This window comes from Schistocerca piceifrons, chromosome 10, assembly GCF_021461385.2.
Source record: "Schistocerca piceifrons isolate TAMUIC-IGC-003096 chromosome 10, iqSchPice1.1, whole genome shotgun sequence".
In the NCBI taxonomy this organism is placed as follows: domain Eukaryota; kingdom Metazoa; phylum Arthropoda; class Insecta; order Orthoptera; family Acrididae; genus Schistocerca; species Schistocerca piceifrons.
Genome location: NC_060147.1, coordinates 41,764,110 through 41,779,104, shown reverse-complemented (window position 1 = coordinate 41,779,104; position 14,995 = coordinate 41,764,110). Strand labels below are relative to the sequence as shown.

At 46.3% G+C, this 14,995-nt stretch overlaps 1 protein-coding gene and 1 pseudogene across 1 annotated transcript in view; both read right to left on the bottom strand.

Moving 5' to 3' along the window:
• Window positions 1-14,733, bottom strand: part of LOC124718670 (verprolin-like) — a 71,722-nt gene extending 56,989 nt beyond the window's left edge. Inside the window, exon 1 of the mRNA XM_047244296.1 lies at window positions 14,461-14,733. Coding sequence (XP_047100252.1) covers window positions 14,461-14,733 — 273 coding nt within the window. The remainder of the gene's footprint in view (window positions 1-14,460) is intronic.
• On the bottom strand, window positions 7,801-7,917 carry LOC124719206 (annotated as a pseudogene).
• Window positions 14,734-14,995: the final 262 nt, after the last annotated feature.

Genomic DNA, 14,995 nt, shown 5'->3' with positions numbered 1-14,995 from the left:
AGTATTGGCTGTTCATTGTAGGCTGCTCTTCGAGATAATCACAAAAAAACTGGACCGTCAGCATCCAAAAACCCTGTCAACATGGCTTTTCCTGCTGATGCTTGGGTTTTGAATTTTTTCTTGACAGATGAGTTGGTGTGCTTCCACTCCATGCTTTGTCTTTTTGATTCTGGCGCATAACAGTGAACTCAAGTTTCATCACAAGTTAAAATTTTGTCGAGGAAGTGCTCACCTTCTCTTTCATAACGTTCCTTTAGCTCTGTGCACACTCTCAACCTTGTTTCCTTGTGTAGCCGCGTCATCTCCTTTGGGACCCATCTTGCACATGTTTTGCGGTACTTCTGCTTGTTACAGATGATGTTATAAACTGTACCATAAATAACTTGAACCTTACCAACTATCATTTCCACAGTCACATAGTGGTCGGCACGAATAGTGTCATCATTTCGACTTTCAAGTGAGGGAATTGAAACTGCAACTGGTCGGCCAGAACGGTGTTCGTCAGTCACTGAGTCGCGACCGTTTTTGAACTGCTCTACCCACTTGTAAACATTTGCACGATTCATACAACCTTCACCATAAACTTTAGACGTTCTACACTATACAGAGGGATCCAAAAAAATGTATCCACTGTTTTAAAGTCCATAACTTGCCAACTAATTGACGGAGTTGTCTCATTTTTGGTGAAAGTGTAGCTTAAAGTCCAACGTAAAGATATGGTCACCATTAACATCCACATACAAAAGATGCCGCCCAACTGCAGCACGAACTTCTGACTGCGTGTTCAGTTGGATATTTGCACATGAATGTACGATGGATTCTCGAAGTTCATCCAATGTGCGTGGCTTTTGTCGATAGACGACGTCCTCTAGTGTTCCCGACAGGTAAAACTCCAGAGGAGTTAGGCCTGGGGAACGTGGTGGATACTCCACAGCACCTCTACGGCTTGTCCGTCTTCCTGGTAGATTTTGATCGACATACGCCTTAACAAAATTTTGGTAGTGGGCTGGGGCACCATCTTGTTGAAAGTAAACTCTTCCGTCTCCATACAAGTCTCGGATGGCAGGTAAAATGGATGTCTGAAGCTTCTGAAGGTACACCCCACCGGTAACTTTGCCGCTAAAGAAGAATGGCCCAATCAAGCCCCGCAAGACAACCCACACCACACATTTACTCTTGGCAAATTCACAGCTTTGTCTGCATCGAAGTTCGGATTTTCGGCGGCCCAGTAGATGCAATTGTAGCGATTTACTGTACCATTGAGTTTGAACTGTGCCTAGGTCGCTGGTCGTCTCCACAAACACAGTCATCGAGGGGAACGGTGGCACGAAACGTGCAGCTCGCCACGGACACAGGCTGGTGGGAGCTGTATTATGCTATGTGAGACATTCTCCTGCGCTCGTATGGAACCCATGGTAGTAATCGAAGACACGCCGCCTTCATCCCTTCATGCTCTGCCCTGACGGCAACGTCATCTTTCAGCAGTACAATCGTCCGTGCCTCAGAGCCACAACTGTGCTACAGTGGTTTGAGAAGCATTATTCTCAACTCACGTTGATGTCTCAGCGTTCAAATTCGCTTGATGTGTGAGAGTCATTCAATAATTAAAGTCCGCCCAGGGTGGCCGAGCGGTTCTAGGCGCTACAGCCTGGAACCGCGCGACCGCTACGGTCGCAGGTTCGAATCCTGCCTCGCGCATGGATGTGTGTGATGTCCTTAGGTTGGTAGGGTTTAAGTAGTTCTAAGTTCTTGGGGACTGATGACCTCAGCAGTTAAGTCCCATGGGGACTGATGACCTTAGCAGTTAAGTCCCATAAGATTTCACACACAAAGGGTATCTCGAAAACGGCGAAGCTGACCTCATGTTCACTCGCTTGTTTGGGGGAGGAGACCAAAAAGCGAGGTCATCGGTCTCATTAGTTGTAGTACAAGAGAAATTAATTTTAGCTCCTACAAAAGTTATAGGACCAGTAAGCAGTTCTTCTTGTGCAACATTATTAGGAGTCATAGTAAAAGTGTGGACAGTCTCGTAGACAGGCATTCTTGATCTTCTTGTATATCTCCTCCTCCTGTACGGCATGGCTGTGTGCTTCGTGCGGCTGCCTCGAGTCAAATGAGCATGCAGCTGCCTGCACAGCGGAAGCCACTACTGATAAGACTAGGCGCGGCAGGAAGTAGCGCTCGCAAAAACTGTCATGGCGGCGCCGGAAGTTATTTTTCGCTGCGGATCGCGCTTAGTTAGAACTATAGTGCGATCCGGCGGCGGCCTCGTGCTACGGCTAAGTCCCGCTCAAGGTCACCCGCCAATATGTCGGCGCACACAGCCATTGAACCAGTTAAGTCCCATAGTGCTCAGAGCCATTTGAACCAATAATTAAAGAGACAAATTGGCCTTGGGAGAAACTGTTAGTAGGGAAAGTTCGGTACTTTTATGGATTTTAAGTTGGCATCACTGAAATGAGACCTGACCAGCTGATGTATCAAAATCGCTTTCTTTATAACCTCAAAAATGCATTTTAAAATGGCGAATCCGCTTGAAACGTCCACATTAGTTGAACAACGTTCTGTTATTCGTTTTTTACTTGCTGAAGGCTAGAAACCAGTGAATATAGAGAGGGGTCCTAGAAAATGTATCCACAAACTGACGGAGTTGTCTCATCTTTGGTAGGTAATAGTTTGTAGTTCCGGAAATCGCCACACAAGCGTTGTATTGCGTTGTTTTGTTTTGTCAGATGACAGTCGCCAGATAGTCAGTGTTTTGTTCTTAGTTGCACCTAGTTTCTCGAGTAAACATGGCTGGCGCAAGCCTTACATTCGATGAAAGGAAGTCAGTTTTGAAGTGGTATTTTAAGTACGATAAGATTGGCGAAATGAGTATAAAAAAAGAGCCAACGACACGTTTAACGATTCGTAGCATTCGAGACAAATTTGAAGCCGAAGGCTGTGTTAAAGATGTACGCAAACAACGATCTGGACGACCTGTAACAGTAACAAGTCTAGCTAACTCCCATCGTGTGTTACAACAATTCACTCGCTCACCACAGCAGTCTGTGAGACAGTGTACCCGTGAAACTGGAGTGAGTCGCTCAAGTGTTCGGCGAATTATGAAGAGCAGACACGTTTCCATTTATTGACGGTCGAACACCAATGGTCCCGTGCTCTGTGCAGTCGTAACTGACGATGTCGTTGGGTCAACATGTGAATATGTAGGGGTGGTCTGCTGCGGAGCTACCTGTTCAACAGTGTAGGATTAACTATGTGCTCCAAAACACTTAGCTGCGCGACAGGCATTGTGTTCTTTCGGCAGAGATTCCAAAGATCACCATCTATCCTACATTAGAGAGCAGTCAAGCCTCCGAACCCCACATTCTCTGAAGAGTCGTCGACGTCCAACCATTTAGCGCCTGGTGGTACTTTCACTGTCCTTCTACCTCTTTCTGTAGATGCTCACGACAGTAGCACGTGGAAATTCGGCCAGCTTCGCCGTTTTTGAGACACTCGTTCACAGGCTCTGCGTAAAAATAATCTGTCCCTTGTCGAAGGTGCGATTCTTAATGGATTTCCCCAATTGTATGCCGTACCTTCACTAGGGTGATCCCCCATCCGTGTCTCCGATTGCTCTATTGGTCTATGCTGGTGAGAGAATTTGGATTCCTTTCGTGGATTTTTTTTAATTGATGAGTTTAATTTTCGACTATTTCTTCTATATGCTGACCACTGAGCGAGGTGGAGCAGTGGTTAGCACACTGGACTCGCATTTGGAACAATGATGGTTCAGTCCTGCGTCCGGCCACCCTGCTTTGTTTTTTCTGTGATTTCCCTAAATCACTCCAGGCAAATTCCGGGATAGTTCCTTCTAAACGGCAGAGCCAACCTCCTTCCCCGTTCTCCCCTAATCCGACGAGACCGATGACCTCGCTTTATGGTCTCCTCCCCCAAACAAGCAAGTGAACATCAGATCAGCTTCGCCGTTTTCGAGATACCCTTTGTGTGTGAAATCTTATGGGACTTAACTGCTAAGGTCATCAGTCCCTAAGCTTACACACTACTTAACCTAAATTATCCTAAGGACAAACGCACACACCCACGCCCGAGGGAGGACTCAAACCTCCGCTGGGACCAGCCGCACAGGAGGTACCCTTTCACAGGCGCTGTGTAATAATGAAGTGTCTTTGTCATAGTCGCTTATCTCAAAGTATATCCCCATTGGCAGCCCATATCTTCGCTAGGGTTATACCCCGCCTGTGTCTGCTCCGCTTACATCCTTTTGTTAGCATGTCACGTGACCCTAACACCACCAGGCGGTATTCAACGTCACGGTGGGCAGTGGTCGTAGTGTCTTTGGCTCACCAGTGAATATGTACACAAGAACGGTGCGTATTTGGCATGAGGAATCTTGTCAGAAACGATGAGTTGCAGTTTCATTGTAGGTTTAGCGATTTTGGACGATGCCGTCTGTAGCTTCATAAAAGTTTGTTTGTCTGGGCATCCTGCGCAGCAAGCATATAAATACTTGTTTTGTAAATAAAACTGCCTTTTCCTGCTGCTGGTTACTTTATTTCTCCCATACGCGATTCGCCTTCTCCTGTTCTAAGGCATCGTCATTAGGATCTGTTGTTAGTTATAGATTATCAAACAGTTCACTTCGCATTATTTTTTTTCTTTTTTTTTGTAAAGGAAGTAATTACTTACTAAATGCTGATTCCTCACATCTCGTCTGGAGACGAGCGGTTCTAGGTGCTTGTCTGGAACCGCGTGACCGCTACGGTCGCAGGTTCGAATCCTGCCTCGGGCATGGATGTGTGTGATGTCCTTAGGTTGGTTAGGTTGAAGTAGTTCTAAGTTCTAGGGGACTGATGATCTCAGAAGTTAAGTCCCATAGTGCTCAGAGCCATTTGAACCAATTAGAATCGTGTGGAGGTCGCGCTATCACTTTTACCACTGTCATCACATCTTTAGGTTCTTGCCTTCCACACGCTGTTCACCATCTTTCTCACTCTCTTTTGTGGTGGACTGTCGTTCTTTTGTCACTCGATACAACTATTTCGTCGTACACTGCTTTTCACAGCGTAAATATTGCGACTCCATTACGTGTTTCATCTTCTTTGGTACATTTACCTATTTGTTGCCAACTTAACGAAGTATATGTCCGTTACTAACTTCTATTTATGATGTTTATACCGTGTGTGTGTGTGTATGAGTGAGAGAGATAGGGGGATAGAGACTTTTTTTTGTAGGGGTGGCGTGGCGAGTGTACTAGCTGATAGCGAGTGGCTGAAAACTTTGGTGACAGCTGTTTTGGCTTTTCGTTTCGATATTCTGTTGAGGGGTTCATGGATGAGAGAGTGTAAAGATGTTGGGTTGTACTATTATTACATTGGACAGTATTATTGTATTAATACCTTTTGCGAACATTATTCTTTTACTATATCTATTAGTGTAAATAATGAATTGCTTGGCATGTGTACTTGGTCATTCAACAGGAGCTTCCCCCTTTTATGTATGTTGAATCCAGGTGTCACTGGATGTGGGTATGCAGGGATATGTGGTCAGCTCACCGCTCCCCCATCCGTTTTCAGTTTTCCTGACCGGACCCGCTACATCTCAGTCAAGTAGCTCCTCAATTGGCTTCAATAGTGCTCTGTAGACCCGGACAGTCACCCATCCAAGTGTTAGCCAAGTCCGACTGCTCTTCACTTCGGTGACTGACGGGCGCCAGTGTTACGACTGAGCCAAGGCTGTTGGCACTGGACACAATGGCAATGTCTTGGAGCAAGCATCTGGAATGCCCCAAAGTCGAGTGACCACATAAAACAAACTTTATAAGAAATGCATGTGGGACTGAGATTCACAGGGAGGGTTTTAAAGAAATGTAGCTCATCTGCTAATGAATCGGCTTGGAACATAGTCGTTCCACTGGTCCAAGAGTACTGCCCATCAGTCTGGGGTCTTTAGACAATGCCCTCGCAGCAGTGGTGTTGTGTACATAGTTTTGTGTAGTCAGTGCGTACACAACTTTCCCACTAGAGCGCGCCCCGCTAAGCACAACAGCGCAGGCGCAGCGCTCATCTGTCTCCGCACTACGAGATGGCGTTGCCTTAGAGACGGACCAACTTCTGCTTCCGCTGCTCCACGTATTAATATGTAACGCATCCAATGAGATTGCTGCTAACATAGAATCTTTTCTCCTTGTGGATCACACTCGCGCAGTGATACATGAACGTGTGAGGTATTATAACGAGTATACAGACCTCCAATTAGTCAGTCTGCATTTGTCTGCACCAGTCCGTACAACTTCTACATTAGTCTGCATTAGTCTGTAGTCAAGTTTCAGTCTGCACCTAATAAGATTATCATATTCCTGTACATAGCCATGAAGAGAAATGTATAGACACTTTGTCAAGTATCAGATATATGTGAGGAATACGATTAACGTACCAAGGCCAAAGGAACTTTACATTGTCAATTGTAAGCACCATCCAGAATCAAGTTACGTAATGTCTATGCTTTTTTTTATTTTAATAAATGTGTGTGAAAATTAATCAGGTTCTGTTTAAAGTTGGTCACCGTCAATCTGCTACCCTAAGCGTGCAAGTGACATTTATATCGTCTGACCTAACGGCTGAAGATAAACACGCCACGATAAGACCACGAGACATATTGCTGACGCTCACCTACCTCGTCAGAGCGGCAAGTCAAATAATCTGATGGTGTGTGTACCGAAGGTCTTACAGTATGCACACCACAAGTGGTGACACCAGTTCCCGTCAGATAACCGAAGTTAAGCGCTGTCGAGCTTGCCTGGCACTTGGATGAGTGACCATGCGGTCTGCCGTGCTCTGTTGGCAAGCGGGGTGCGCTCAGCCCTTGGGAGGCAAAGTGAGAAGCTTCTTGACTGAGAAGTAGCGGCTCCGGTATCGTAAACTGACATACGGCAGGGAGAGCGGTGTGCTGACCACATGCCCCTCCATATCCGCATCCAGTGACGCCTGTGGACTGAACATGACACGGCGTCCGGTTGGTACCGTTCGGCCTTCCACGATCTGTTCGGACAGAGTTTAGTTTTAGTTCTGGGGCCACTACTCTGTAGGATTAACAGAAGAGACAGAGAAGAGCTTGACGGGATGGCTACTATGTGCGAGAGCATTAGGGAGATGCTCAACAAATCGCACTAGCATACGTTACGAGAGAGCCGTTTTGCATCACAGAGGACGTTGCTGTTGGAATACTGAGAGCGTACTTTCAAAGAAAAATTGGGCAACAACACAGCCTGCCTAACAGGCTACAGCACCCAGGAGGGGTGGGGGAAAGAGAATGAAACTTCACGCGTTGACACAATAAAAATAATTAGCTGCAATAAAGTAATATATTTAATATTTTACACAAACAGGCTTGTTTCGGCTAAATTGCTGTTATCATGTGACACCTAGTTGGAAGTGACGACTGTTATGTTTGCGTAAGCAGAAGAAACTAACGATCAAAGTCCGAAAACAATTTATTGGACTGTTCAATTAACCAAAACAAATTCTCCAAGTATAACACCAACACAAAATATAGATCCATCTTCGAATCACAACTACATACAAGAATAATGTATAAGCACTGTGTCTTCAGGCCACAAGTGGCCCATCGGGACCAACCGACCGCCGTGTCATCCTCAGGGAGGATGCGGATAGGAGGGGCGTGTGGTCAGCACACCGCTCTCCCGGTCGGTATGATGGTTTTCTTTGACCGGAGCCGCTACTATTCGGTCGAGTAGCTCCTCAATTGGCATCACTAGGCTGAGTGCACCCAGAAAAATAGCAACAGCACATGGCGGCTGGATGGTCACCCATCCAAGTGCCGGCCACGCCCGACAGCGCTTAACTTCGGTGATCGCACGGGAACCGGTGTATCCACTGCGGCAAGGCCGTTGCCAAGAATAATATTAAAACAACAGAAATAATTTCGTGCTAGTCTCCGCCAGACACTGCTCCGATATACCAAGACTAATCCAGAGATCAGCGAGAGGATCCAAGTCAGGCTGCTGGGGCAGCAGCTATCCACGTCTGCTGGCGGTCTATGAACTGCCGATGTGCGTTTTTTTTTTTTCTTTATTGTAATTTTGACACCTATACGAACAACAGGTAGGCTGGCAGCAGCATTCTACGCCGCTCTTCAGCCTTAGAGTAGACAATGAGAAAAAACAGAAAGAATACTCATAACTGACATAATGGCGGGTAAAAAACAGTATTTCGAATACAAAACATGGAGCCGTTCACACTCGACGATAATACACGTGACAAACTGTTGACACGGCGCACAAACACTGATGGCACATGTGAATGATGGAGCGTAACGGTGATCACTGAACACAATACACGACGGCACACACTAGAAACGGATGGCGATGATCTCCGGCGCGCGAGTGTCCACGTAACATGTGCGAGTCCAGGAATCTGCCAAGAGGGAAGAAGGGTGAGGGGGAGGGAGAGGGGAGAGCAAAGATGCCAATGGCAGAGGAGAGGGGAGGAGGAGTGGAGGGACAGGGGTAGGGGAAGCCCAGGGGAGGAGTGGGGAGAAAGGGTGGAGGGAAGGGGGAGAGAAGGGAGAGAGGGTGCCCAAAGGAACAAGCACAGGAAGAGGGACGGAGGATCAAAGTTGGTAGGAGGGGTAGATGGAAGGGAGGAGGGCATCATCTGGGAGGGGGTGCTGGCGGAAGCCACCTTGGGAGAGGGTAAGGAGGGTGGAGAGATGGAGAGCAAGTGGGACATGGAAGTACAGGCGCGGCAGCGGACGGGGGCGGGTGAGGATGGGAGAGACCAGCAGGTGAGGAGGATAGAGTTTGTGGGAGGTGTAGAGGATCCGTATCTGTTCGAGGAAAAGGAGGAGGTGGGGGAAGGGAATTAGGTCATACAGGATCCGCGTGGGGGAGGGGAGACGGATGCGATAGGCGAGGTGAAGAGCATGGCGTTCAAGGATCTGAAGGGATTTGTAAAAGGTAGGGGGAGCGGAGGTCCTGGCCAGGTGGGCGTAGCAAAGGATAGGGCGAATCCGGAAAGGAGTTTGAGGAGACAGAGGTGGGAGCGTGCCTTGGCTTGGATCGTCTGAAGGTGGGGGGGTCCAGGAGAGGCGACGGTCGAGCGTGACACTAAGGTACTTAAGGGTGGGGGTGAGGGCGATAGGATGGCCATAGATGGTGATGTAGAAACAGAGGAGGCGGAAGGAAGGGGTGGTTTTGCCTACTATGATCACCTGGGTTTTGGCACCAAGCTGTGAACTGGTCAAGATTGGATTGGAGAAGGTGTTGGGAGCGCTGCAGAGTGGGGGCAGGGGCAAGCAAGGCAGTGTCATCGGCGTACTGGAGTAGGTGAATGGGGGGTGAAGGCGGCGGCACGTCCGCCGCATACAAGAGGTACAGAAGAGGGGAGAGGACGGAACCCTAGAGCACACCGGCGGAGGGGAAAAAGGTGTGGGAGGAAGCCGAGGAGCCGATGTGCGGCCGAGCGCCGGCCTTTATAGCGCTTCGGCGGATGAGTACCTCGGAACTATTTTCCGTCACGTGGTTTGACGTGTGAAATAGTTCCAGGATCTGCAGCGACCTTTCCTTATGTTTATGTGGGCTGGTAGTGGCCCCTGGTGTCCGCTGGTGTCTTTGCAGTGGTGTTGTTGTTGTTGCTGCTGTTGTGGCCGTTCAACAATATCGCCTGTCGGTTGTGTAGTGCTTCGGTGTGCCTGCGAGCGGGCAACCCGCGGCTGCAGGCTGTAAGTTTGGTTGCTGATACTCTAGGCGCCGTGATGTCTGGTGGAGAAGGCCGCAGCGTCGACCACAGTAAATTTTTTCCGTCAAGTCGCCGTAGCTATCATACTTTTTGTACTTAAAGTAGGTAAGAAAGTACGTTATTGACAGATTTTTTTTTTACATTTGAATATTCTGACAATTTTTTGCTGTCAAAACACTGACCTGCCAAAATATCAGCAAAAAAGTATTTTTATGTCTTGTAACTACAAAAACATTGAGCTTACTGCGACTTGACAGAACAGGTCACTACCAACTAGCTTTTAGTTGATAATGACAATTAAGCCACCGTATAAAATATTAAACATGTTCCCTTATTGCAATTAGTTTTGGAACTTTCATTTTCGTTACGTATTATACCACCGACGCACCTTAGCAAAAGATGTGGCAACCCGAGAAAATTCCGGTCGTATGTAAAATCGCTAGCCAGCTCTAAGGCTTTCATAGAGTACTTTGTTGATCGCGCGGGTGTGTCAGTTGAAGATAGGGAAATGAAACGAAGTTTTAGACCAACGTTCAAGAAGTCCTTCACGCAGGAGAAGCGTACAAACATATCGTAATTTGATCATCGGACAGAGTGCAGTCTGGGTGTCATAGGAATAAGCATACCTGGGGTAGGAGAGCAACTTAAAGATTTGGAAACAAATAAATCACCGGGTCCGGATGGAAACCCAGTTCTATTCTACAAAGAGTACTCTGTGTCATTGGCCCCTTACCTCGCTTGCATTTACCGTGAATCTCTCGCCAGCACAAAGTCCCAAGCGACTGGAAAATAGCCAGGTGACTCCAGTATCTGTTGTTGTTGTGGTCTTCAGTGCAGAGACTGGTTTGATGCAGCTCTCCATGCTACTCTATGCATTGCAGGCTTCTTCATCTCCCACTGCCTATTGCAACCTACATCCTTCTGAATCTGCTTAGTGTATTCATCTCCTGGTCTTCCTCTACTATTTTTACGCTCCACGCTGCCCTCCAGTGCTAAATTGGTGATCCCTTGATGCCTCAGAATATGTCCTACCAACCGATCCCCTCTTCTAGTCAGGTTGTGATACAAATTTCTCTTCTCCCCAATTCTATTCAATACCTCCTCATCAGTTACATGATCTACCCATGTAATCTTCAGCATTCTTCTACAGCACCACATTTCGAAAGCTTCTATTCTCTTCCTGTCCAAACTATTTATCGTCCACGTTTCACTTCCATACATGACTACACTCCATACAAATACCTTCAGAAACGACTTCCTGACACTTAAATCTATACTCGATGTTCACAAATTTCTCTTCTTCAGAAACGCTTTCCATGGCATTGCCCATTTTATATCCTCTCTACTTCGACCATCATCAGTTATTTTGCTCCCCAAATAGTAAAACTCATTTACTTCTTTAAGCGTCTAAGTTCCTAATCTAATTCCTTCAGTATCACCCGATTTAATTCGATTACATTCCATTATCCTCGTTTTGCTTTTGTTGATGTTCATCTTATATCCTCCTTCCAAGATACTGCCCATGCCGTTCAGCTGCTGTTCCAGGTCTTTGCTGTCTCTGACAGAATTACAATGTCATCGGCGAACCTCAAAGTTTTTATTTCTTCTCCATGGATTTTAATTCCTACACAGAATTTCCATTACTGTTTGCTCAATATACAGATTAAATAACATTGGAGATAGGCTACAACCCTGTCTCTCTCCCTTCCCAAGCACTGCTTCCCTTTCATGGCCCTCAACTCTTACAACTGCCATCTGGTTTTTGTACAAATTGTAAATAGCCTTTCGCTCTCTGTATTTTACCCCTGCCATTTTCAGGATTTGATAGAGAGTACTCCAGGCAACATTGTCAGAAGCTTTCTCTAAGTCTACAAATGCTAGAAACGTAGGTTTGCCTTTCCTTAATGTATTTTCCAAGATAAGTGGTAGGGTCAATATTGCCTCACGTGTTGCAATATTTCTACGGATTCCAAACTGACCTTACCCGAGGCTGGCTTCTACCAGTTTTTCCATTTGCCTGTAAAGAATTCGTGTTAGTGACTGCAGTACATAAGAAAGGTAAAAGAACGGACCTGCAAAATTAGAGACCAACACCCTAAATCTGTATGCTGCAGAATCCTTGAACACATTATCAGTTCGAATATAATAAACTTTCTTCAGACCGAGGAACTTATGTGCACGAATCAGTGTTGAGGTTGGCAGGAGAGCCAACACCGTTTTACTAAAGATGGCCGAAATGCACGCGTTTTAGCTCACGCAGGCTGGAGTGAGGTCTGGAACATGACAAGGAAATTATAATTTAGAAAAACGGACGTAGCTGGTGGAATACTTTAATCTATTAATCCATTAATGATAAACGTCGCTCTTGACGGTACATGATTCACAATATCAATTGAATATGGCGCCTTGCTAGGTCGTAGCAAATGACGCAGCTGAAGGCTATGCTAAACTATCGTCTCGGCAAATGAGACCGTAGTTTGTCAGTTGACCATCGCTAGCAAAGTCGGCTGTACAACTGGGTCGAGTGCTAGGAAGTCTCTCTAGACCTGCCGTGTGGCGGCGCTCGGTCTGCAATCACTGATAGTGGCGACACGCGGGTCCGACGTATGCTAACGGACCGCGGCGGATTTAAAGGCTCCCACCTAGCAAATGTGGTGTCTGGCGGTGACACCTCAATCAGCATGGTTTTAGAAATCATAGCTCGTTCGAAACTCAGCTTGCCCTTTTCTCATGTGATGTACTGAGAACTATGGGTGAAGGTTAACTCGCAGATTCCATACTTCTAGATTCCTGGAAATCATTCCTCATTAACCAGGGTACGAGCACATGGAATAATTTCACAGGTATTGGAGTAGCTCGAAGACTTCTTAAGTAATAGAACCCAGTATGATTCAAATGGTTCTAAACACTATGGGACTTAACATCTGAGGTCATCAGTCCCCTAGAATTTAGAACTGTTTAAACGTAACTAACCTAAGGACATCACACACATCCATGCCCAAGGCAGGATTCGGACCTGCGACCGTAGCAGCCGCGTGGTTCCGGACTAAAGCGCCTAGAACCGCTCGACAACAGTGGCCGGCTGAACCCAGTATGATACCGTCGAACACGAGTGTTCATCGTAGACAATGGAGTGCCGCAGGGTTGTGTGATAGGACCGTTGTTGTTCTCAGTATGCGGGTGATTTGGCGGAGATCGTAGGCAGTAGTCTGGGGTTGTTTGCCGATGATGCCGTTGTGTACTGTAAGTTGAGTGACTGTACGAAGGTACAACACGACTTAGGCAAAATATCCAATTTGTGTGATGAAAGGCAGCTAATCCTAAACGTGGAAAAATGAATGCCATTGAACATTTATGGGACATAATGGAGAGATTTTAACAAGATAATAAGTTGCCGTCTCTTCCTCTACGAACAGATGATGAATGCAGCTAGCCGCTAACTTTGTGTAATGTCTTGTCTATATAGATGTGTATCTGTTGCCTTTAAGACTCTTTCACCTTCACACATAAATCTATACAGTAATGTAAGGGCCTCCCGTGTCTTGGCTGATCCGTGATAAGACAGGCGAAAAGTTAGACTAATGGAGGATTATTAGTATTATCTCTATTTTCATTCGCTCTCTCTCTTTCTCTCCTTTATCTATGTACAGTTTTTATTATAATATTTCATTACGTGAAATCAGCCAAATAGGATCTTTGGTGGAGTCCTTCGTCTTGGTAATCAGCGGCTGGCTTGCTGTAAGAGAGCTTTACATTTATTATTACTGTTAAACACTGTATTCAGTCGGGAGAATCAATCGTGTGGACAATTTGTTCCTTTTACGGAAGATTGCGAATTCCAGATGTGTACGAAGCCTTTTTGGACGATTTAACACAGACTCAGTGATTGCAGGCTCTCTTCGACACAGCTGAAACTTCCCCACTAATTACAGGGCCAACGTGATCATCAAATGGTTCAGAAAAAAACTCATTCTTTCATTCACTCCGGAACAAAAAGTCACAAACCTTATTTATGAAGGAAATTGTGTATTAAATCCATCTCCATTACATGTCCAGATCTCCGGTGATTCCACGTCTTAATTATTTTCCGTTTACACTCTCTTTCTATTCAAACAAACCGCTAGTGGCACAAAAGTTAATTCGCTCGATTTAGCGAGAAGAAAATCAGAATATGTATCTCTCAGAAATACGTTAATCCCTCAATCCCTACTCCAGAAGCTGTCCTAGTTCCCACTCTAACAACGATGGAGAATGCATATATGCATCTCTGTTATTTCAAAGAATAAACGCGCTAGAAAATACTTTGGCGTCGTCTAGCTGTCGCCGCATATGTTACGAGAAGATCAGATCAGATACTTTTCCAAAGTGAATGAATGTGGATGGTTTGATTGACAATGATTAATTGGTGCGTGGTAGAGAGTATTTTCTGTGGGGACGTTACAAGGTCATTTCGTGCACAAAATCCTGCACCGTCAACAGTTTCGTAATTGTGGACGGCTATAGAGGCAGCATGGGACTGTATTCCTGCAAAGGACTTCAGACGACTCGAGTGCATGCCATGCCGAGTTGCTCCGGAGCAAAAGAAGGTCCGACACGGTATTACGAGTTACCTCAGGGTATAGTCAATGCTAGAGCCCTAATTTAGAGCTAAATGCTGAGTTTTGGTGATTGTTAAGAGCGTAAGCAGTGCATGCGATACCGGTTCGCGAATACGTTGACGATTTTCTCTGATGATTAGCGGTGGACTGGTTGCGACGTAGGCTGTCGGAGGCAGCTGCCTGCTGGTGAGCACGGTCGTGGTCGTGGTGATGGTCCCAGGTGGCTGCGTGGTGATGGGTTGGAAGGCGGGTCTGAGGAAGCCGGGGTGCCCGTTGTGCATCGCGACCACCACCGGCTGCGGCGGTGGCGGTGGGGCCGGCTTCTCCCTACAGCAGCAGCAGCAACAGCAGCACCACCAGCCAGGTTCGCCCATCTCTCACCTGAAAATGCCACGATGGCAGAAACGTTTCACACTGCGTGCAAAGGTACATGGCACAAGAATTGCACACTGAGCAACATAGACATTTCGTAAGTTATCGATTTAAGAGTTATTTACTGTTCCCCATTTTCCAAGAGTGGCCAATTAGTCACTCTGCAGCGATTGTTTTACGTAATTTTGTTACCTTTAAAATGGTAAAGTAGTTTGCTATTTGAGGTTCCAGTTAATCTATGGACAGGTAACGGGTCCAGTAGCA